The 25,720-nt window shown below is 41.7% G+C and overlaps 1 protein-coding gene across 2 annotated transcripts; it reads left to right on the forward strand.

Moving 5' to 3' along the window:
* Positions 1-438: 438 nt before the first annotated feature.
* LOC127914504 (transcription factor 20-like) lies at positions 439-25,335 on the forward strand. 2 transcript variants are annotated; one of them, XM_052491117.1, is made up of 6 exons: positions 439-960; positions 12,500-20,967; positions 21,153-21,246; positions 21,429-21,492; positions 22,059-22,159; positions 23,868-25,335. In XM_052491117.1, the coding sequence occupies exons 2-6, from the start codon at positions 13,588-13,590 to the stop codon at positions 23,882-23,884; spliced, it is 7,656 nt and encodes a 2,551-aa protein (XP_052347077.1). In that variant the 5' UTR covers positions 439-960; positions 12,500-13,587; the 3' UTR covers positions 23,885-25,335. The 2 variants fall into 2 exon arrangements, with proteins under 2 accessions (XP_052347077.1, XP_052347078.1); XM_052491118.1 differs by having other exon boundaries at positions 21,429-21,478.
* Positions 25,336-25,720: the final 385 nt, after the last annotated feature.

Below are 25,720 nucleotides of genomic sequence, written 5' to 3' on the forward strand. Positions count from 1 at the left end.
AGGGCTCTATGTTATGTGTTGGGTTGTCAGTGTGCTGTAGCTAAGGTAGGCTGCAGCTACTGAATGTCAGGCGTAATCCCTAAACATCAGAGATTTTAAAGACCACATCAACCAGTATGCTGTCTGTATCTTTATTAAACCCATTTTCTTAACACCGTTCAACCACTGTCACGTCTCTTTATGGGTTCCTTTGTAGTGAATTCAGTAATCATGCACTTGGATGAAATAAGAACAAAGAGACTGATTGAAAGACTCAACCCCAGAGCAAAGATAACAAAATGCAGTGATTCAAAACAGTCAGCTTTTGCGCTCAGTGTATATATATATATATATTAAAAATCATTAAGTAGAAAATATTGGGAAAGCAGGGGAGATGGAGGGATGTGATGTGAAGAGATGAGAAGAGAGGAGGGAGGGGGTGCAGGAATATGAGTGTATGCATTTTCAAGGCGGTCTTTCAGTAGCAAAAAAAAACAGTAACAGGAAAACGAATAGGTCTACGGATAGATGCATGCTTTTATACGATGTACGTATCATGGAAATAGGCACTTGAGATGTATAGTTATTAGTTGTACAGTTAGTGCGGTGACACTGGCAATGCGTTTAATTTGAGCTCGAGCTAGGTGGCTTCACCTAAACAGTGTGTGAAAGAGGGAAAGGAGAGGGAACAAGAGGGGAGGGAGTGTATGGACCTCACTGGTTACGGGACCTACAGGCACCCCGATTGTGCTCTCATAATTTGTGGAGGTGAGGACAAAAGAAAGGGAAAATTGGAGGAAAGGCCCGGGATTTGATTGTGACGGGGCCCCCGACTCACCGCCGCTGGTCGGGGTTGTCAAGACGACAGAGGGTGAGGGAAAAGCGGCGGAGCAGTCGACTCAAGACCGGGGTTTCCTGCCAGAGCAGCGGGAGTGTCACAAAACAACCTTTTACTCTTCGAGGGGCCTTAAGCGTTCCCAGGTAACGTATGCATTGAAAGAGTGTCTCTGTTTTGTTTTTCTCTGCGTTTAGTAAGGGGAAATTACATGTTGGGGGGAATAGTGTCTTCAGCAGCATCCGCTTTATTCAGCGTTATATATGCTTACCCACCTACCACTGCTGTATATCTAACATCTGCACCTAATCACCCTCTTTTTGTAAGCTGCTTGCCTCCTCGTCCTATTATGATTATTGGACAGACCAGGTAGATAACATTGCTAGTTAGCTAGCTAATTGTGTTCGTTGTGCACAAATCTATTTTATCAGGATAGCTAACGTAGCTAAATTGCAACAAAATAACTCTAACACAATTTGCAATGACGCAAATGGGGTTCTATAGCCTAGCTAGTCCAGCAGCACCCACTAATTGTGATGCATGAAGCTAACGTTAAACGTGCTAGCTAGCTAATATTAGCTACAACTAACGTCAACATGAAACTACTATCTAGATTCTAGTAGCTGCTCGCGCATAGTTTGGTCTGCAACTAACGTAGCTAACGAAATAAAATACAGTGTGTGCTCAAATGGCTAGCTGATATTAAACATTTAGCGTCCTATTCAATGTTATTCACTATCCACAGTTTTTGCTAGCTTCATCATAATATCTAGCTATGTGCCATGGATGGCATTGGTTTAGTAGAGGACGTGGTTCATCACTACTTCTGTCCTGGCCTATAACTCTACAGACAACTTGTTTACAGTGCGTGAGGTCAGTGGTTACGTTTAACACCTGGTGTGACAGCACTGTGGTGTCAATAAAAGCGTCATTTGTCTCTAATCGAATCGGCTGTTGTTTCTTCATAAACTGTCATGTTGTAGCTAGCATTCAATTAATGACATTTTATACCATAATTAATTTATTATCACGTCCCCACCATCAACATTTTAATTACAGTCAATAAAACGGAGTAATATTGGTCCAAAAGTATTCAACCCCAAACCTATTAGGCTACTGGATGTAGTAATAAACTGACATGGAAAATATAATTTAACTGTCACGATTGAAACCTGCCAATTGTCATTCAAATAAAATATTATTGGTCATATTAACAGATTTGCAGGTGCAGAGAAATCCAGCAGTGTTTAATATATAGCAGTAAAAAAAAAAATCTATAAAAATGCACACAAAATCCAGAAAAACACAAATAAAGAAATTCAGAAATATCAGAAGGAGCAATGTCAGAGAATGGAATATAAATACATATACAGTACCAGTCAAAAGTTTGGACACACCTACTCATTCAAGGGTTTTTCTTAATTTTTTAAACTATTTTCTACATTGTAGAATAATAGTGAGGACATCAAAACTATGAAATAACACATGGAATCATGTAGTAACCAAAAAAGTGTTCAACAAATCAAAATATATATTAGATTCTTCAAAGTAGCCAACCTTTGCCTTGATGACAGCTTTGCATACTCTTTGCATTCTCTTAACCAGCTTCACCTGGAATGCTTTCCCAACTGTGTTCCCACATATGCTGAGCACTTGTTGGCTGCTTTTCCTTCACTCTGGGGTCCAACTTATCCCAAACCATCTCAATTGGGTTGAGGTCGAGTGATTGTGGAGGCCAGGTCATCTGATGCGGCACTCCATCACTCTCCTTCTTGGTCAAATAGCCCTTACACAGTCTGGGGGTGTGTTGGGTCATTGTCCTGTTGGAAAACAAATGATAGTTCCACTAAGCACAAACTAGATGGGATGGTTACTTGAACTCTGTGAAGCATTTATTTGGACTGCAATTTCTGAGGCTGGTAACTCTAATTAACATATCCTATGCAGCAGAGGTAACTCTGGTTCTTCCTTTCCTGTGGCGGTCCTCATGAGAGCCAGTTTCATCATAGCGCTTGATTGTTTTTGCGACTGCACTTGAAGAAACTTTAAAAGTTATTGAAATGTTACGTATTGACTGACCTTCATGTCTTAAAGTAATGATGGATTGTCGTTTCTCTTTGCTTATTTGAGCTGTTCTTGCCATAATATGGACTTTTACCAAATAGGGCTGTCTTCTGTATACCAACCCTACCTTGTCACAACACAATTGATTGGCTCAAACACATTAAGAAGGAAAGAAATTCCATAATTGTACTTTTAACAAGGCACACCTGTTAATTGAAATGCCTTCCAGGTGACCTCATGTAGCTGGTTGAGAGAATACCAAGTGTGTGCAAGGCCGTCATCAAGGCAAAGGGTGGCTACTTTAAAGAATCTAATAAAAAATATTTGGACTTGCTTAACACTTTTTTGGTTACTACATGATTCCATATGTGTTATTTCATAGTTTTGATGTCTTCAATGTTTTTCTACAATGTAGAAAATAGAAAAAATAAAGGAAAACCTTTTAATGAGTAGGTGTGTCCAAACCTTTGACTTGTACTGTACATAAACTCAGCAAAAAAAGAAATGTCCTCTCACTGTCAACTGTGTTTATTTCCAGCAAACTTAACTATTTGTATGAACATAACCAGATTCAACAACTGAGACATAAGCTGAATAAGTTCAACAGACATGTGACTTACAGAAATGGAATAATGTGTCCCTGAACAAAGGGGGGGTCTTCTAACCAGAGATCCTTTGTCCAGTGTCTGTGCTATTTTGCCCATCTTAATCTTTTCTTTTTATTGGCCAGTCTGAAATATGGCTTTTTCTTTACAACTCTGCCTAGAAGGCCAGCATCCCGGAGTCGCCTCTTCACTATTGAGATTTGTGTTTTGCGGGTACTATTTAATGAAGCTGCCAGTTGAGGACTTGTGAGGCGTCTGTTTCTCAAACTAGACACTAATGTACTTCTTGCTCAGTTGTGCACTGGGGCCTCCCACTCCTCTTTCTATTCTGGTTAGAGACCGTTTTTGCTGTTCTGTGAAGGGCAATTTCTCGCATGGAATAGCCTTCATTTCTCAGAACAAGAATAGACAGACAAGTTCCAGAAGAATGGTCTTTTTGTTTCTTGCCATTTTGAGCCTGTGATCGATCCCACAAATGCTGATGCTCCAGATGCTCAACTAGTCTAAAGAAGGCCAGTTTTATTGCTTCTTTCATCAGAACCACAGTTTTCAGCTGTGCTAACATAATTGCAAAGGGTTTTCTAATGATCAATTAGCCTTTTAAAATGATCAACTTTGATTAGCTAACACAACGTGCCACTGGAACACAGGAGTGATGGTTGCTCATAATGGGCCTCTGTACGCCTATGTAGATATTCCATTAAAAATCTGCCGTTTCCAGCATATACAGTGCTGTGAAAAAAGTATTTTCCTCCTTCCTGATTAATGTTTTTGCACATTTGTCACACTTAAATGTTTCAGATGATCAAACAAATTTAAATATTACACAAAGATAACCCAAGTAAACACAAAATGCAGTTAAGTGATGATTTTATTTATTAAGGGAGAAAAGCTATCCGAACCTTCATGGCCCTATGCGATAACTGGCAATGAGTCTTTCACATCGCTGTGGAGGAATTTTGGCCCACTCTTCTTTGCAGAATTGTTTTAATTCAGCAACATTGGAGGGTTTTCGAGCATGAACCACCTTTAAGGTCACGCCACAGCATCTCAATCGGATTCAAGGCCCGACTTTGACTAGGCCACTCCAACCTTCACTTTTTTTTTTTTAAGCCATTCAGAGGTGGACTCGCTGGTGTGTTTTGGATCATTGTCCTGCTTCAGAACCCAAGTGCGCTTCAGCTTGAGGTCACAAACTGATGGCCGGACATTCTCCTTCAGGATTTTTTTTGGTAGCGAGCAGAATTCATGGTGCCATCAATCACAGTAAGTCGCCCAGGTCCTGAAGCAGCAAAGCAGCCCCAGACCATCACACTACCACCACCATAATTGACTGTTGGTATGATGTTCTTTTTCTGAAATGCTGTGTTACTTTTACGCCAGATGTAACGGGACGCACACCTTCCAAAGAGTTCAACTTTTGTCTCGTCAGTCCACAGAATATTTTACCAAAGGTCTTGGGGATCATCAAGATGTTTTTTTTGTTGCCAAAAGTGAGACGAGCCTTTGTTATTTTTGGTCAGCAGTGGTTTTCGCCTTGGAACTCTGCCATGGATGACATTTTTGCCCAGTCTCTTTCTTATAGTTGAGTCATGAACACTGACCTTAACTGAGGCAAGTGAGGCCTGCAGTTCTTTAGATGTGGTTGTGGGTTCTTTTGTGACCTCTTGGATGAGTCGTCGCTGCCCTCTTGGAGTAATTTTGGTAGGCTGGCCACTCCTGGGAAGGTTCACCAGTGTTCCAAATGTTCTCCATTTGTGGATAATGGCTCTCACCGTGGTTCGCTGGAGTCCCAAAGCTTTAGAAATGGCTTTGTAACCCTTTCCAGACTGATAGATGTCAATTACTTTGTTTCACATCTGTTCCTGAATTTCTTTGGATCGCGGCATGATCTTTTGGCCTACTTCACTTTGTCAGACAGGTTTTATTTAAGTGATTTCTTGATTCAATAGGTCTGGCAGTAATCAGGCCTAGGTGTGGCTAGTGAAATTGAACTCAGCTTTCCAAAAAATGTGATTAACCACAGTTAATTCATGATTGGGGCGGCAGGGTAGCCTAGTGGTTAGAGCGTTGGACTAGTAACCGAAAGGTTGCAAGTTCAAATACCCCAGCTGACAAGGTACAAGTCTGTTGTTCTGCCAGGCAGTTAACAGGCAGTTAACCCACTGTTCCTAGGCCGTCATTGAAAATAAGAATTTGTTCTTAACTGACTTGCCTAGTTAAATAAAGGTAAAACATTTATTAATTTAATTAACAGGGGGGGGCAATTACTTTGTAACATGAAGGTTCGGAAAGCTTTTTTCCCTTAATAAATAAAATTATCACTTAAAAACGGCATTTTGTGTTTACTTGGGTTATGTTTGTGTAATATTACAATTTGTTTTGATGATCTGAAACATTTAAGTGTGATAAATGTGCAAAGAAATCAGGAAGGAGGCAAATACCTTTTCACAGCACTGTGTGTGTGTATATTTATTTATATATATATATATATATATATATATATTACACAGTTGAACTTTATAGACACCTTAGCCAAATACATTTAAACTCAGTTTTTCACAATTCCTGACATTTAATCAGAGTAAAAAAATCCCTGTCTTAGGTCAGTTAGGATCATCACTTTATTTTAAGAATGTGAAATGTCAGAATAATAGTAGAGAGAATTATTTATTTCAGCATTTATATATTTCATCACATTCCCCGTGGGTCAGAAGTTTACATATACTCAATTAGTATTTGGTGACATTGCCTTTAAATTGTTTAACTTGGGTCAAACATTTCAGATAGCCTTCCACAAGCTTCCCACAATAAGTTGTGCGAATTTTGGCCCATTCCTCCTGTCAGAGCTGGTGTAACTGAGTCAGGTTTGTAGGCCACCTTGCTCGCATGCGCCTTTTCAGTTCTGCCCACACATTTTTCTATAGGATTCAGGTCAGTGCTTTGTGATGGCCACTCCAATACCTTGACTTTGTTGTCCTTAAGCCATTTGCCACAACTTTGGAAGTATGCTTGGGGTCATTGTCCATTTGGAATACCCATTTCCGACCAAACTTGAACTTCCTGGCTGATGTCTTGAGATGTTGCTTCAATGTATCCACATAATTTTCCTTCCTCATGATGCCATCTATTTTGTGACGTGCACAAGTCCCTCCTGCAGCAAAGCACCCCCACAACATGATGGTGCCACCCCCTTGCTTCAAGGTTGGGATGGTGCTCTTCGGCTTGCAAGCATCCCCCTTTTTCCTCCAAACATAACGATGGTCATTATGGCCAAACAGTTCTATTTTTGTTTCATCAGACCAGAGGACATTTCTCCAAAAAGTACGATCTTTGTCCCCTTGTGCAGTTGCAAACCATATTTAGGCTTTTTTACGGCGGTTTTGGAGCAGTGGCTTCTTCCATGCTGAGCGGCCTTTCAGGTTATGTCAATATTAGGACTTGTTTTACTGTCAATATAGATACTTTTGTACCTGTTTCCACCAGCATCTTCACACGGTCTTTTGCTGTTGTACTGGGATTGATTTGCACTTTTCGCACCAAAGTACGTTCATCTCTAGGAGACAGAATGCGTCTCCTTCCTGAGTTGTATGATGGCCGCGTGGTCCCGATACTTCAGTTGTTTGTACAGATGAACGTGGTATCTTCATGCATTTGGAAATGGCTCCCAAGGATGAACCAGACTTGTGAAGGTCTACATTTTATTTTCCTGAGGTCTTGGCTGATTTCTTTTGATTTTCCCATGATGTCAAGCAAAGAGGCACTGAGTTTGAAGGTTGGCCTTGAAATGCATCCACAGGTACACCTCCAATTGACTCAAATGATGTTAATAGCCTATCAGAAGCTTCTAAAGCCATGACATAATTTTCTGTATTTTTCCAAGCAGTTTAAAGGCACAGTCAACTTAGTGTGTGTTAACTTCTGACTCACTGGAGATACAGTGAAATAATCTGTCTGTAAACAATTGTTGGAAATATTACTTGTCATGCACAAAGTAGATGTCCTAACCGACTTGCCAAAACTATAGTTTGTTAACAAGAAATTGTACAATATTTGCACATTGTTCTTTATAATATTCTTCAAGCTCTGTCAAGTTGGTTGTTGATCATTGCTAGACAGCAATTTACAAGTCTTGCCATAGATTTTCAAGACGATTTAAGTCAAAACTGCGACATGGCCACTCAGAAACATTCAATGTTGTCTTGGTAAGCAACTCCAGTGTATATTTGGCCTTGTGTTTTAGGTTATTGTCCTGCTGAAAGGTGAATTTGTCTCCCAGTGTCCGTTGGAAAGCAGACTGAACCAGGTTTTCTTCTAGGATTTTACCTGTCCGTATCTCTATTCCGTTTATTTTTATACCCTCAAACTCCCTAGTCCTTGCCAATGACAAGCATACCCACAACATGATGCAGCTAACCACCATGCTTGGAAATATGAAGAGTGATGTGTTGTTTTTAGATTTGCCCCAAACATAACATGTTGTATTCAGGAAGTTCATTTCTTTGACACTTTTTTTTGCGGTTTTACTTTAGTGCCTTACTGCAAGTAGGATGCATGTTTTGCAATATTTGTATTCTTTGCGGGGCATTGGAAAACCTCCCAGTCTTTGTGGTTAAATCTGTATTTGAAATTTGCTGCTAGACTGAGGGACCTTACAGATAATGTATGTGTGGGGTACAGAGATGGGGTAGGCATAAAAAAATATATCTTAAACACTATTATTGCACATAGTGAATGAGTCCATGCAACTCATAATGTGACTTGTTAAGCAAACAATTACTTCAGAACTTAATTAGGCTTGCCATAACAAAGGGGTTGAATAGTTATTTACTCAAGACATTACAGCTTTTCATTTTTAATTAATTTGTAAAAAATCTCTAAAAACATAATTCCACTTTGGCCTACACACAACACCCCATAATGTCAATCTCAATTTAATCACTTTGAAATTCAGTCTGTAACACAACAAAATGTGGAAAAAGTCAAAGGGTGTGAATACTTTCTGAAGGCACTGTACATATAAAGTGAGTAAAACAGTATGTAAACATTATTAAAGTGACCATTGTTCAATGACTGTACATAGGGCAGCAGTCTCTAAGTTGCAGGGTAGAGTACCAGGTGGTAGATGGCTAGAACAGTGACTAAGGTTCAAGGCCTTGGCTATACAAATTACACTTTTACAAAAGACTACAGAAGTTGGCTGCAAGCAATTGGTCAATTAAGCACTTTACAGTGTTTATTTAAAACAGACAATAGACGTGTTACATTGGCCCCTCATGAATGATGACCCCATCAAAGTGGCGTCACCGCATAATTAGAGTCCCTGTTGATTGAATGCCTCAGAAAGCTGTTAAATACATTTACGTTGAGCTATACCTCACCTGTTTTATTCATTTAGTGATGTGATAAGAAACCACATGGCTGGTTTACCACAGCTTTATAAGATGATTTGTAATCATGTACAATCCAGGCCTACATGGATTCATTGTGATCTTGACATTATTGTGCCATTGTTTTGACTTCATGCTGCTTGGCCTCTGGGTAAATACATTTGAATTCAATCACTTTTTGACAGCACCCCTTTTGATTTGAACGAAACCTTTCATACATATTTTCCAATTGTAGAACTGCTCAGAAAATGACATTTTAGACCTGAATGGCAAAACATTCAAGAGATAAATGTGGTCAAAGGTAAATAAAGGTTAAATAAAATGTCATTAAATGTGGTCAAAGTTGACCTATTTTGCTTTCACTGGAAACGATACATGTTTTGAGATTGATATTTAAAAGCTTACAAACAGGCTTGTCAAACAGTTTTTAAAATAATTGATTGATTTCTCTAATTATCATCTGAGGTTTTGGTGTTGAGACACAACATGCTCTTGAATACAGGGTGGCTGTCATGTTTTGTCTGATAAATGTATTAAAAAAAATAGACATTTTGACTTTCAAATGGTACCACAAACATGGTTGGAGGTCCACACATTAGAGAATGTTGACTTGAATGGGAATATAAGTTGGTTTAAATAACACTGTCAATCCTCCATAGGAAACCTATTAAAAGCATAGAAATATAGATAATAGAATATACATGACCAGTTAAGTTGACATTTGCCGGTGGGTGGACTAGCGGCCATCTTTGTGGTAGTAATTAGAAGTACAAATGTAATTTCAATTTCAATGGTGTACCAGTTAAATTACAGTGGTCTTGAAGGGATAAGTCATTCTATGAATTACATTTCTATGCTTTAAATGACACCCACTCTGTATTCAATAGCATGTTGTGTCTCAACCATTGGCGGGCACAACACACAAACTTCAGATGATGTAAAGTGGGGTCTAAGCATCAACAAATAATAATTCATTTAGTTTTTCTTTCTCCAAGAAATTATAAAATAGTTAGACAACCCTGTTTGTAAGCTTTTAAAATGATATCAAACTCAACCGTTGATCATTTCCAGTGATAAAGACATGGATGTCTCATAGGGCCGGGACGATACCAGTATCGCAATATTGCAAAACTCTTCGCTCCTTTAAAAACCTGTTGTATGTCAAATATTGTGTGCTATAGCTTGGAAAATAAAAACATGTGACTCTGGATGACAACATAAGGATGTTTGTTTCCAACATTAGGGCTGTTAAATTCACTTTGTGTTTTTTTCCCCCTTGCTGCGGTACTAAAAAACTGGTATCGTCCCTAACCTAATGTCTCTTGGTTGTGTTGGGGGATGCAAAATGGGTCAAATTTGATCACCTCTATCTCCTGAATGTTTTGGCATTCAAGTCCAAAAAGTAACTTCATGACCACTTATTCCATGGGCAAACATGTATGGAAAGTTTTGTTTAAATCAAAAAGGATGTGGTCAAAAAGTGATTTACCCTCTACTCTAGTGCCTTTCGTTGGATGGATGTTTGAGTTAAATGTGTTATCAGGAATTGAACAAACGTGGCAGTTGACACACACAATACAAATACGCTATATTGTCGCCGTTGACGTCTGGACAAATGTTGCCCCTCAAAATCATATAGTTGTGGTTTTGCACATTTTAGTTTGATACCACTTTACAGCTAGTGCCCTAATACTTGTATTTATTTACATGGTAGTTACATCGGCAAGTGGGCCTATAGTGTAATTACAGTATGATGTTATAAAGTTGGACACGTTGACTCCTGATTCATTGTATTGCAGATTATACAGTGGGGCAAAAAAAGTATTTAGTCAGCCACCAATTGTACAAGTTCTCCCACTTAAAAAGATGAGAGGCCTGTAATTGTCATCATAGGTACACTTCAACTATGACAGACAAAATGAGAAAAGAAATCCAGAAAATCACATTGTAGGATTTTTTATACATTTATTTGCAAATTATGGTGGAAAATAAGTATTTGGTCACCTACAAACAAGCAAGATTTCTGGCTCTCACAGACCTGTAACTTCTTCTTTTAGAGGCTCCTCTGTCCTCCACTCGTTACTTGTATTAATGGCACCTGTTTGAACTTGTTATCAGTATAAAAGACACCTGTCCACAACCTCAAACAGTCACACTCCAAACTCCACTATGGCCAAGACCAAAGAGCTGTCAAAGGACACCAGAAACAAAATTGTAGACCTGCACCAGGCTGGGAAGACTGAATCTGCAATAGGTAAGCAGCTTGGTTTGAAGAAATCAACTGTGAGAGCAAGTATTAGGAAATGGAAGACATACAAGACCACTGATAATCTCCCTCGATCTGGGGCTCCACGCAAGATCTCACCCCGTGGGAGCAAAAGTCCCAGAACCACACGGGGGGACCTAGTGAATGACCTGCAGAGAGCTGGGACCAAAGTAACAAAGCCTACCATCAGTAACACACTACGCCGCCAGTGACTCAAATCCTGCAGTGCCAGACGTGTCCCCCTGCTTAAGCCAGTACATGTCCAGGCCCGTCTGAAGTTTGCTAGAGAGCATTTGGATGATCCAGAAGAAGATTGGGAGAATGTCATATGGTCAGATGAAACCAAAATATAACTTTTTGGTAAAAACTCAACTCGTTGTGTTTGGAGGACAAAGAATGCTGAGTTGCATCCAAAGAACACCATACCTACTGTGAAGCATGGGGGTGGAAACATCATGCTTTGGGGCTGTTTCTCTGCAAAGGGACCAGGACGACTGATCCGTGTAAAGGAAAGAATGAATGGGGCCATGTATCGTGAGATTTTGAGTGAAAACCTCCTTCCATCAGCAAGGGCATTGAAGATGAAACGTGTCTGGGTCTTTCAGCATGACAATGATCCTAAACACACCGCCCGGGCAACGAAGGAGTGGCTTCGCAAGAAGCATTTCAAGGTCCTGGAGTGGCCTAGCCAGTCTCGAGATCTCAACCCCATAGAAAATCTTTGGAGGGAGTTGAAAGTCCGTGTTGCCCAGCAACAGCCCCAAAACATCACTGCTCTAGAGGAGATCTGCATGGAGGAATGGGCAAAAATACCAGCAACTGTGTGTGAAAACCTTGTGAAGACTTACAGAAAACGTTTGACCTCTGTCATTGCCAACAAAGGGTATATAACAAAGTATTGATATAAACTTTTGTTATTGACCAAATACTTATTTTCCACCATAATTTGCAAATAAATGAATTAAAAATACTACAATGTAATTTTCTGGATTTACTTTTCTCATTTTGTCTGTCATAGTTGAAGTGTACCTATGATTAAAATTACAGGCCTCTCATCTTTTTAAGTGGGAGAACTTGCACAATTGGTGGCTGACTAAATACTTTTTTGCCCCACTGTATGTGACTATTTGTACAGTAAGACCTACAGTTAGTACAATACTAAAATAGACCATGTGGTATAAGTTAAGGAACACTGTGAGAAAGAGTAAGGGGTTATGCAATGGTTAACAACAAACACACTATACTTACTTTGTCAGCAAAAACCCACACAGAATCTTTGGATGTAATATCCTATGTACAGTATAGGCTATGTGGTCGTTGTGGCACACAGTTATTTTAGTTTCTTTTTCTGTTCTTTCAGATTTCCACAGAGCTCCTGTAAACAACTGAAGAGAGATGGACTCGCATGGATGGAAATACTGGAGAGAAACTGCAAAAGAAAAACAAGAAGAAGCTGATTAAATGGAAACCTTACTTTTGGACATTGGTGTGGGAGACGTTCAATTTGAATAATGATTGAAAGAAAAAGGAAATGAGGTAAGACAGAAACATGTTGGAGATATAGAAGAGCACCAAGATAAACACTGGTGAAGAAGAACTAAAGTTGGGGAAACTGGGGACCAAAGACTTTTCTACAATCCAACTACATACGTCAACAAATCTAAGGGAATGACAAAAAAAAAAAGAGAATTTCAAAAAGTATTAATCTCTACAAGAACACACAAATGTCAGTGGATCTTTTCCCCCCTTTTGGTTTGAGACATTTATTGGATGAAAGTACAGTTAAGCATTTCTAAGGATGTTTCTACACAGGTACTAGTCAAATACATGCAAACCTACACGAGGGAAGAATTCTTGTTTCACATATGCTACTCCAGCCAGAACTGAATAATTTCTGCAATGGCAGTCCAGCAGTCTAAAAGGCAGTGACTCGGTTACTCTTGAAAAGTTTTTGCACATGGGACACCATTGAATCCCACTGCAATTGTATCTTAACTCTGTTTGCCTGTGCTCTTATACAGTGGAAAGTGCTGTTGCCTATTATTTCAAGTGCTGTTGTCTCTCTTGCACTTGATATATTCACATTTAGTGCCAAACTGCAACATCTGTATCATATCCTTTTAACTTTGAAATCGCTACTACATTTAGTACAGAAAAACGGATCTTTAGTTGTAATTTGAACTCAACTCTCCAACTATTGCACCTATAATGGAGTTACTTTACATTATCAGCAGATTTCAGAAGTTCTTTAGTCGCATCTAATTGAAAATTACTGGTCATTTTCTGCTCAAGCCTCAGTATTTGCTTCATCTTCGATTGCTGCTACAAGTGTGATAAAACATTTGTGATAAAACTTTAACTGCAAGCCTACGAAGTCAACTGACACAGTAACTGCCATTACAGAACAAAAAACATTCCCTCAAACAATTTGTAAAAATTCATCAAAACATGCAGAATTTCCCCAACAGTCCAGCACCTCCAGCTCTTCCTCCTGGATTTACTAGTAGAGGTGGAGGTGGCCCCTCTTACCCACCACCATCAACAGATCCCCAGATATCCCCAAGGATGACAGACGACTACACTGGGATGCAACAGCAAACACCCCTAAACCCTCAAAGTCACAGTCGACACCTACTCCATCGAGGGCACCACCACCCTAGTCAGGCTGGCCATATGCTTGCTTATGATGCAAGAAACAGAGCTGGGGAATCATCACACGGTAATATTCACAGTGGCAGTAGTAGCAACCCTTACCAAAAGGAAACAATGGATTATTATTTTGCAATGGGTGGAAAGGACAGACATAGAAGAGGAGGTATGGCATATGGGGCAGGTTTTGGGTACTCAAATATGGATGGACATATACCTCAGCAGTACAGACAAGCTGGAACTAGCTCCTCCGGGATGATGTCTCCCTATCCTTTGGACTATGGTTCGACGGCCGGCTCAGGTGGTAGTAGCAGTGGCAGCAGTGGTGCTGGAGCATTTTCCCCCTCCCATCAGTACAAAATGGGTCAGAACCCTGCAATGCAGCCAGCATCAGGGCCTCAGATGCAGCACCGCCAACATGGACAGAATTACCCCTCCCATCAAGCTCTGCAACATGGACAGCAGCATAGGACTTATCCCATCTCTGGACACAGAATGCCTCCACAGTTCTCACACTACTCCCCACAGGGTAGTGCATCCACAGGGTCATCAGGAATGTACAGCTCCCCACCACAGAGATATCATGATGGGGCCAGCAGTGGTGGTGGATTTGAACCTAAAGTCAACAGCTCTCCAAATATGAACTCTAATTCAAACTCAATTTCAAGTTCAGCTACAACAAACAATGTTGGATCACTGGAGAATGTTACACAGAGTTACCACTCTTCAAGTTACCCCTCATACTCCCCACAAACTCATCCACTCCACAAACAAGCCACCCTCCAGGACCGCAATTCTCAGCACAATTTAGGAGTAGGTTACAACTCTCTCAAAATGCAGCATCATGCCCCTCCACCAGGTTCTGTATACTCTAAACATCACCAATCCACCAATCCCGGAATGCCTCAACAACCGTGTCAAGAAATCTCCAAATCACCAATGCACTCTCAACCCCAACAGGGCCAGATTAACCAAAACTTCAGCCCAATATCTAACCCCTCTCCAGCTGCCTCTGCAGTGCAGTCTCCCAGTTGTAGCTCCTCACCTTCCCCATTGATGGGTGTCTCAGAAGGTCATGGGAACCCTTTATGTCCCCCACATGTTCCATCACATCCTCCTCCCCCAAATCCTCGTGGTTGCCGTGGTCGCTTATTGCAGACTTTGCCTCAGTTGAGTCCCACACCCAACTCCAACAGCAGCATCAGTAGTTGTGGCAGCAATGGCAGTAACAAAGCTACTGGTCTGAATACAAGCGCTGGAGGTGGTCACTTAGTCTCAAACCGAAGCAGAATGGCTGCAGGTACAGGAAAAGGATCACATGAAGAAGGGTCATCATCGTCTGTCTATTCATCTTCTCCTCTTGACAAACTCATGCAAGATCCTGGCTTGAACAGTCTAAATGCGTTGACATCACAGGTAGCGAATTTACCCAATACAGTGCAACATATGCTTCTCACTGACACATTAATGTCACATAGAAGGGGGAAAGATGGACAAAGTCAAATGCTGCAGGCATTACAAGCCATTCCTTCTACTCAACCAAGGAGTCGAAGTGTCAGTGCTGCCTCAAGCAGTGGGATTGGTGGTGGTGAAGGTGCTATCTCGGAGGCTGGAGGTGATGAAGATTCCTTTCTGGTGTCCGAAAGAGTATCATCAAGGGCCAAAGAGGAACGCGATGAGCAGATTTCTGAGGGGGGGAAATCTAGAATGCGGCAGATGAGTGGCACAAGCAGTGGATCAGAACCAACTGGCTACTATCCTCCTCCATCTCAGAGTCAGATATCAATGGGTTCAAGTAAAAACCAATCCCATACTGGAAAGAGTGATCAGGGTTCACAAGGGAAGAGGATGTTAACGGAATCTTCTACAAAACAATCTCTGAATCCATCAGATGTTTCTGAAAGAAAGACAACTGAAACCCGGACACCTTCATTGTCATCTCCCTCCTCTGCTCCTCAATCTGCTGAGCCTGGTCCAAGTGTACATTCTCGCCCTCCTGTTTCCTCTACTCCCTCATGCCCCATTCCCTCTCCTGCTCCTCAGTTCCACGCAAACTGTGTTTCTGAGCCTGGTGCCACTGATGTGAATACTAAAAATGGGCTTAGGAAAACAAGGGAAATTAAATATGAAGGAATTAAAGAAGAAAGTGGAGGGATGATTGAAAAAGGCACCCTTGGTGCAGACCCGAGAGAGCAGACCCGAGAGGGACACATGCGACAAGATGGGCAGGACAAAGAAAATAAATTGGATCGATCTTCCTTCCGTAACAAAAAGGGGGATGAGAAGGACGGAAAACGATGTAAGACACGAGATTTGGACAACTCCAATCAAGATCAAAATATTGAGGAACAGACAAATGCTGGTGGAGTGGGTGTTATTGTGTCAACTCGTTGTGAGGTAAATCGTCCAGAAAAAGCTACATGTGCACAAGACAACTGCATAGAGGAGAAACATTCAGACAGCTTCTTTAGAGAGTCTAGTCGTCATAATGGGGAGGAAGGAATGGATTTGAGTCTATATTCCTCTCATCATGAAGTTCCCCAGAAATCTAACTTTGGGCGGTCTGTCCCTCAAAATCATCCCTCAGGTCCTCAAAAATATGGTTACCAAGAGTCACCACATGGTGCTGCCATGGGTTTGAAGAACCGAGGGAGACCTAGTCCAGGGAGTGTAACAGGATCAAATTCAAGGTATCAAGGCTTCCATCAGCCAAAGCCCAGTTATGCCCCTGAACACACCAAGGATGTTGCGGGTACTACAGTTGAGGGATCAGTGAGGAGAAGAGAAGGATCAGGAGCAAGAGGACATGATGATAATTCTCAACTCCAGCATCCATTTCCAAGCCTCTTGCAGGAGGTTCTACAGGGTTATCACTTAGACCGGCGCTATGGGCGATCTGAACAGGCACTAACTGCCCATCTCCAGGCTCAAAATATGACTCGGCAACAGTACCAAACCAGGCATCCTTATGGCATGGCTGAAAGTATGAGAACCCAAACTGGAGTTGGAGAGGTCAATTCCCACCCCTCCCGAATGACCAGCCCTGGAAAGCCTCTTCAACTAAATCAGCGCCAGGGGCCTGGATCGGATATTGTACCGGAATCACCTCAATCCTCCTTGAGGTCTGAAGGAGTAGATACTAAGGGATCTCACAGTGCTTCTACAGAGAAAAATAAAATGGCAACACCGCAGCGTCACCTGACCCATATGCCACAGTCTACAGAGTTCTTGTCTGGACCTCCACCAAAACACATCAATTTAGCCGACTACTCGTTACCTCACAGGAAACCCCCTTCAGGTCTGCCCAGCTCATCATCAGCTGTACAGGAACTCCTATTGCAGAAAACAGAGCCGCTAGCGGGCAGTGTTGGAACCATAGGTCAAATTGAGTCTCAAATGTTGACGTCTTCCCTTTTACCTCCATCTAAAGAGCGCCGCTCTGTCATATGTGATGTTTGTCCCAATCGCCGCTGTACACCAGAAAGGGATGGGGAACGTGAAAGAGAGCGGGAAAAAAGTCCAATTGGTGCCTCTGTCATCCAACTGCCATCAACAAATGATCTAGGGAACAGTAAGGAGTTAGGAGATGAAAAAGAGGTTGGTGTGAAGGTAGCATCAAAGGAGACTGCAGAGGCTGTCCATCATAGTGGTCTTACAACCAAGGAAACTGATGTTGAGCATAATAACAAGGCTTTACACCCATCTGTGGTTATGAATGCAGAGCCTCTTAGAAGAGGTAAGATTGATTTGACCACCACCATGCCCTCTCAACATCTGCAGCAAACCTCTCACTATCCCTCTACCACCAACTCTCTGTCTCCACCATCAAGACATCAGTCATACCCACATGGTGTAGATTTATCTGCAGGGCATGCCAGTGGCTTTCCTCGTTCCAGGTTTGGTGATACAAGAGAGGGCAATATGATGCCACGTAACCCCCATTTTCACAATCCCTACCACTCACCCCAAGTTCATTTACAAAACCCACAATCTGCAAACAAATTACAAATGTATACTCACCTCCATGCTCATGACTTGGATGACAGGCTTGATTGGGCAGCTACCATTAATAGACCCACCAAGGATCTGATGCAGTCCAGTACTTCTCCAGGTAGACATAAACTCAGTCATTCAGAGCAGAGACAAAGGATGCAGTCTCCAACTGACATTTTGCACAATCGCCAACCGTTTGCTAAACAGCAAGTTCCTCATCAGAACACTTACTATGACATGAAAATGTGGGAGTCAACACACTCTGGTAGAGAGAGTGTGGGGATGTTGGAGGGGGATCCTTACCAGAGAAGTCAACAGCCACCTCCTGCTGCTCCTCTTGGGTCTGTTGCCCCCCAATTGGTTCCAACAGCTCCACCAGTCTCCAACATTCTTGAATCACCTGTCTCCCAAGTGGTTACAGAAGAAATCTTTAAATCACTCCATCCAACACCTAATTCCATGAAAACAGTTGGTCCCAGTATTGGTGGCAATGTCAATTCTGTGATGCCACAGAGCCATCGATCAAATAGAACTGGGGGTTCTGGGGACACTAATCCGTTAATGTTGAGGAGGAGAGTTCGTTCTTTCATTTCCCCTATCCCAGCCAAGAGGCAGCATCAGGATGTATCACAGCAAAGGAGTGCCCCTAGTTCATATCACTCACCTTTGACCTACTCTGAATCCAGCCTCCAAAATGACGATGACTCATCCAGTTCAGATATAACTACACTTGGTTCGCCTAACACTCCTTGTCCCACACCTGGACAAAGCACTTATTCACAATCCTCCTCACCTGTTCAGGGTAAGAAGAGTCTGCCTCCAAGAAAAGGGAGAGGTTTGAAACTGGAGGCTATTGTTCAGAAAATTACACCAAATGTGAAGAAATCTACTAACAGCGGCCATACCGATGTTGACTCAAATGATTTTGCTGGATTTTCTCACAATGAAATGTCACAGTTTACTGACACACAGGACGAAGAGGAATGTTTACCTTATCTCGATGAAAGTCTCTCATTAAGTGACATTATGCCCTACAGAGGGGTTGATGAGACTGGACCGTTACCTCCCACCGCATACCCCTGTGATCCTCACCAGACATCACAAGTTCTTAAACGCGGCACCACAGGAACTGTTACAAGACCTTTGCAGCCAGACTTTGACTTTGGGTTAGGGACTGCAGCATCTAGTACTGGTGATAGAGATAAAGAGATGCCGGCTGACTTCACCTTGTTAGGGCCCTTACCCCCACCTCCACCACTACCTTGTCCAGTACAGGGCTCCCCCCCACCTTCTTCATCTGCCTTGTCTGATATTCAACATTTCACTAATACTTACCAGCAACTTGAGACTCGAAGAGGTGAACAATCTGCTGCTAACCTTCTGAGACAAAAACTTGAAGAAACTGGGATTGGATTTGATGATTACAGTAGCAGTGACTATTATGGAACCACCCCACCACACCACAGTCAGGCTCAAGGGCACTTAATAAGACAGCCGCATCAAACTTCTCCAAGGTCATCTTTGTCAATGACAGGGTCACCACAAGATTCCAAACAATCAGACAATTCTGTACCCAAAGGCTATTTCCCATCAGGCAAGAAGAAGGGAAGGCCTGTTGGAAGTGTGAATAAGCAAAAACGTGCTCAAGCCACCCAGGCCCAGGCACAGAATGCAAGCCCAAGTGCTCTGTCTGGCCCACCCATTCATTCTCCTGCAACTGTTAGCCCACAGGTAGCCCCAAGCCCTAGCACTACAGCCTCTGCCCCATCAGTCACTCCTCCAACTGATCAGAAAATGACTCCTCCTGAGATTCCACCAGTCTTGACCCAAGCAGTAAAAGTGGATGCTGAAAGTGAGGACACTCAGCCAGAGCCGGAGGTGATATCAGTCTGCCAGAAACAAGGGGGGGTGAAAGATGAAAGTGAGGTAGTGGGATCAAGAGGCAGGCAGAGGAGGAGAAGAAGAGGAGTAGCAGCAGCGGCGGCCAAAGATGACCTGGAAGCGGCTACAAGAGCAGGGGAACATTTTGAAAACAGCAGAGTTTTTCCTGATAATAGCAAGTGTGCCTTTGCTCCATACATACATGTGGAGAGGAAAGTAGCTGAGATAGGAGCCGTGTGCACAATTGTGAATGGTGAAGAGGAAAAGATGAAGGGAGAGCGTGGAGCGGTTGGAGGGAAAGCAAGCAGTAGTGGTATTGAAGCTCTTTTGACCTCAGCTCTTTTGTCTCAACTGCCTAGGAGAGACGGAGAAATTGAGAGGGTCAAAGAGAAGAGGGAACTGGAGGATGTAGACTCTGCCCTCCAGGCAGGAAAGGTTCTACCTTCATCTGAGTACCTTCTACCAGGCCCTGTGATTACTGAATCCATTCATTCTGGCCGTCTTCTCTGCTGCCTGTGCCAGAAATGGGCCAATTACAAAAACCTTGGGGATCTCTATGGACCTTACTACCCTCCTGAATATGCTACGAGGCTTCCCAAGAATCAACCACAGATTCGACAGAGTCTTTTAACTACTGGGATGAGTAGAAATGTGCAAAATCTAGACGCCATTTCAAATGTGTTGACCACCCAGGGCCCTGAACTGCAAGATGTGCCAATGATCAAATCCTCAACTTATAGTGATTGCATGTTCAGTCAAGAGACAAGTACAACTTCCCCTGCCACTGCTGTTGGCACTGCCTCTCCAGCAGGTGGAGGGGAGATGCTTTATCTGGCCAGCAAACTTGCTAAAACCACCACCAACAAGACAACAGTTCTTAATTGGGACATGCCTCCAGAGTTAAAACCAATTACTGAGCTAAGGAAACAACCTGAACTTCAGAATGAGCCCACCCACAGTCAGCAAAACCAACCATGCCAGCAACAGCAGACAGAAGACACTCAACAAAGGCCACAACACAGAAAGCTGACGTCGCACCCGAGATTTAAAAGGAGACAGAAATCCAGTGAGAATTCCCCAAGAATGGTGCCATCCAACAGCAAAGCCTCATTGCCATTCCAGCCCCCTCCCCCAACCTTAGACTCCCTTGGGCCTTTGGCACAGCTGGCCCAACTTCCTCAGATGCCTATGGACCCAGAGGAGCTGTGGGTGCATGAGGCATGCATGGTCTGGACTAGTGGGGTTTACCTGGTCAATGGAAGACTGTATGGCCTACAGGAGGCACTAGATGGTGCCAGAGACACAGTGAGTCATCTTTTTGTTGTTGACGTCTATACAGTTTACAATGTAATGATTTGAGTTACTATATATAGATATTCTTTTCAGCTCAATATACCTAAAGCAGTTCTCAGACGTCCACAGTTATACGTTTTAATAGTTTTTTTTCACTGTCTTCTGTTATTCTCTATGTTATGTCTGTCTGTCTTCAGGTCTGCTCATATTGTGAAATGGTTGGCTCAACCCTCGGCTGTTACAGCAAAGGCTGCACACTGAGATATCACTACCCGTGTGCCATGGATGCAGGTAAGAGCAGCAAAACATTTCCTTAATACCGAATGTTAAATGTCATGACTCATATGCTGTGTCCTAAACCTTACCTACCGCTGCCCACTGTAACTGCAATAGTACCCAATTATTTTGAGTGTTATAATTTTCTGAGTTGATGGTTATGTCATTTGTATCACTTTTCCTTCACCTCTCCTCAGACTGCTCTCTGAATGAAGATAACTTTTCACTACGATGTCCGAAGCACAAGGTAAAAAAGGAGAGGTTGGTTATTATATCATTATATTATATTATATCATTCTTAGGGAAACCAAATATTTGTGACTCTTCATTGTGTTAATATATTTTAAAGTCCTTTATCTCATGTGCCACTATAGTTATTAAGAAACTCAATTCTGCAACTATAGTTAAGAAACTCAATTCTGCAACTATAGTTAAGAAACTCAATTCTGCAACTATAGTTAAGAAACTCAATTCTGCAACTATAGTTAAGAAACTCAATTCTGCCACTATAGTTAAGAAACTCAATTCTGCCACTATAGTTAAGAAACTCAATTCTGCAACTATAGTTAAGAAACTCAATTCTGCAACTATAGTTAAGAAACTCAATTCTGCAACTATAGTTAAGAAACTCAATTCTGCAACTATAGTTAAGAAACTCAATTCTGCAACTATAGTTAAGAAACTCAATTCTGCCACTATAGTTAAGAAACTCAATTCTGCCACTATAGTTAAGAAACTCAATTCTGCCACTATAGTTAAGAAACTAATTACCACTTGAATTACCTTCTCTCCTTTGCGCCTCCCCCACCCCCTCTTATATTCTGCAGTTTCCCCAGAGCAGCCAGCCAGCTAAATCTGTGTACCTTGAGCAGTCTGAGAGAGGCTGAGAGAGACACTGAGGAGGAGGAGACGCAGGAGTATAGGATCGGTACGTTTTTAAAAGGCAATGGTGCGACCGTGCGAGAGGGCACCGAAATGAATGTTACAACTCTGAAGAATTTGAAAAGACAAATATTTGTTTGGTATGAGACTGAGCACCCTGTTCTATTTGTTTGGTATGAGACTGAGCACCCTGTTCTATTTGTTTTGTATGAGACTGAGCACCCTGTTCTATTTGTTTGGGATGAGACTGAGCACCCTGTTCTATTTGTTTGGTATGAGACTGAGCACCCTGTTCTATTTGTTTGGGATGAGACTGAGCACCCTGTTCTATTTGTTTGGTATGAGACTGAGCACCCTGTTCTATTTGTTTGGGATGAGACTGAGCACCCTGTTCTATTTGTTTGGGATGAGACTGAGCACCCTGTTCTATTTGTTTGGTATGAGACTGAGCACCCTGTTCTATTTGTTTGGTATGAGACTGAGCACCCTGTTCTATTTGTTTGGTATGAGACTGAGCACCCTGTTCTATTTGTTTGGTATGAGACTGAGCACCCTGTTCTATTTGTTTGGTATGAGACTGAGCACCCTGTTCTATTTGTTTGGTATGAGACTGAGCACCCTGTTCTATTTGTTTGGGATGAGACTGAGCACCCTGTTCTATTTGTTTGGTATGAGACTGAGCACCCTGTTCTATTTGTTTGGGATGAGACTGAGCACCCTGTTCTATTTGTTTGGGATGAGACTGAGCACCCTGTTCTATTTGTTTGGGATGAGACTGAGCACCCTGTTCTATTTGTTTGGGATGAGACTGAGCACCCTGTTCTATTTGTTTGGGATGAGACTGAGCACCCTGTTCTATTTGTTTGGGATGAGACTGAGCACCCTGTTCTATTTGTTTGGGATGAGACTGAGCACCCTGTTCTATTTGTTTGGGATGAGACTGAGCACCCTGTTCTATTTGTTTGGTATGAGACTGAGCACCCTGTTCTATTTGTTTGGTATGAGACTGAGCACCCTGTTCTATTTGTTTGGGATGAGACTGAGCACCCTGTTCTATTTGTTTGGTATGAGACTGAGCACCCTGTTCTATTTGTTTGGGATGAGACTGAGCACCCTGTTCTATTTGTTTGGGATGAGACTGAGCACCCTGTTCTATTTGTTTGGGATGAGACTGAGCACCCTGTTCTATTTGTTTGGGATGAGACTGAGCACCCGGTTCTATTTGTTTGGGATGAGACTGAGCACCCTGTTCTATTTGTTTGGGATGAGACTGAGCACCCTGTTCTATTTGTTTGGGATGAGACTGAGCACCCTGTTCTATTTGTTTGGGATGAGACTGAGCACCCTGTTCTATTTGTTTGGGATGAGACTGAGCACCCTGTTCTATTTGTTTGGGATGAGACTGAGCACCCTGTTCTATTTGTTTGGTATGAGACTGTGCACCCTGTTCTATTTGTTTGTGTTCATATCCCCCCAAATTATCCTCAAATTAGCTAATTGTTAAACCAAAAAAAGTGTCTGTCAAAAATGAAGCCCAATATTTATTAGCCCAGGGCTGCTTATTATTTTTGTTCATATCATAAGCTTCAAGGTAACACAACGTTTTTTTAAAAAGTATTCTGCTCATCATATATTTGGAGATTGTTGGAGATTTGGAGATTTGGAGATTTGGAGATTGCCCACTGTTTCCACCACACACAGGGTTGTGTAATCCCTGGTGTCAATACACACTTGCTTCTTGTATCCTTTCTTAGGTATGTTTGGTCGATGAGGATTGTCAGTGAAGCAAACAGCCCTAAACAGGATGGGACGTGCATCTTTTGACGGGTGGACTACGATGACGGAGAAAAAAGAGGATTGTAAACATTTCTGAACAGGAATGAACTTTAAAACATTTAAGAAAAATGAAAAAGTCCTTACTTTAAAAAAAGAAAAACAGATCAAAGCAACGCTGAGGAAGACTAAAAAGGAAGACCAAAGTGGGACAGAACGAGACATTGCGAGTGACGGAACAGAAAGGAACTTCCTCTTAAAAGAAACAAACAGCCTCTCTAGGCAAACTTTGCATTTCTGGAAATACTCTCAAACTCTTCTTTCCATCATGGCTCTAGTCATTTTATCTATCATGTTTTTTTGTCCAAATGTTATGAATCAGAGTATTGGGAACAACCCACCCAGAAGACTATAAGAGAGGGTTGGGGTGAAAAGTTGACATTATAGTTGGAAAGGAGAGGCAATGTATCTACTTCATGTAGTATTTTATCATAATCTTCATAATCATTATTTTAGTTATCATTATTATTTTGTATCTGCATCAGTATTTACTGAAATAGATTTATCGCCATTTATATTTTTGTTAACATTTATCAAACATCGGATATTTTATCATTCCTGGAGAGGGAGGTGCCAGAATGACATCATTTGGAATGTCAAGGCCGACTTGCCACAAAGACATTATTGCCATGGAGAATGGACATTGGTTGCCTTTCAAAGTGCGAATGTATAAGAGTGAATGTGTGTGAAAATGTGGATTTGAGTGTCCATTTTTGGTCCTTTGAAAAGTGTTCTTATTTTTCATCCTTGGGGTTTTTACGGTACAGATAGTAGTCATGAAAATCGAATGGACATGATCTTATTTTTCAAACAAAATATTCATAATGTGCTGAGAGAACAATTGAACCCTGACAGGAGGAGATCACAATATTGACTAATGCATGCCTGCCATCTTTGACCATGTCGATTGGGAGAAGACGTCACTTGACAGGTAAACCAAGTGTTGACGTTGTGGTGGACCTTGTTCAGTATATGGGTGGGGTTTTATGTGAAAAGAAAGTCACATTTGGCTGACAAAATTCTAACGAGCATTACCAAAACCTTTTGGAATCTAGAGGGTTTTTGGAATGACTGGGACTGGGAGTCCCCACCTTTACTGTGGAACGAGGAGTCAGTATATCCTGAGTACTTCAATAGGTTCATTTCTCAATGACACTTAAGATATGGATCAAGAGATGCTAAATGCATTCAAAAGAAGCGTTGCCATAAACTTAACAAGTGAGTCGTACGTGGTGTTGTCTATCATTTTTTATTATTGTACTTGTAAAAAAAAATGTTGAATTGAAAGAAAAAAAGTATGATATTGAAAACATGCTGTATTAGAAACCTGTCTATATGTATATGAACTACTTACTAAATGCTTCAAAGAATGCTATCCTTTTGAATATTTCACATTGTACTGTTGTCCTTTTAAGCCATTAATTTTTCATTTCTTAATTTGTTTTTATTGGAGAGGAAGATTCTTTCTCAGTTCTCTCAGCCAAATAGTCTCCTTTCATTCTGTCATTCCTTTTCTCCTCAGTCCCTTTCTCTCTCACACGCACACACTCTTCTCACTCTTGCTGTGATTTAAATTGTGTACCGCTGACAGTGAGCCTCAGGTTCACTTTATATTCCAAGTGAAGATTAAATCTGGCCCCACATATCAGACCCAAGTGTGAGTGATGCGTTCAGTCACAAATGTCATTCAGTCACAAATGTCATTCAGAACCCAAATGTCAGAAATGTGCTGAGAACTGTGCCCTGCAGCTACATTTTGGTTGAAGCATGGTCG

Source organism: Oncorhynchus keta, chromosome 32, assembly GCF_023373465.1.
Source record: "Oncorhynchus keta strain PuntledgeMale-10-30-2019 chromosome 32, Oket_V2, whole genome shotgun sequence".
NCBI classification, from domain to species: Eukaryota; Metazoa; Chordata; class Actinopteri; order Salmoniformes; family Salmonidae; genus Oncorhynchus; species Oncorhynchus keta.

Coding starts and splice junctions, on each gene's coding strand:
- LOC127914504 (XM_052491117.1), top strand. CDS start 13,588: ATGCAGAATTTCCCCAACAGTCCAGCACCTCCAGCTCTTCCTCCTGGA. Junction 21,247..21,428: donor CCCGTGTGCCATGGATGCAG/GTAAGAGCAGCA, acceptor ACCTCTCCTCAG/ACTGCTCTCTGAATGAAGAT. Junction 21,493..22,058: donor CACAAGGTAAAAAAGGAGAG/GTTGGTTATTAT, acceptor TATATTCTGCAG/TTTCCCCAGAGCAGCCAGCC.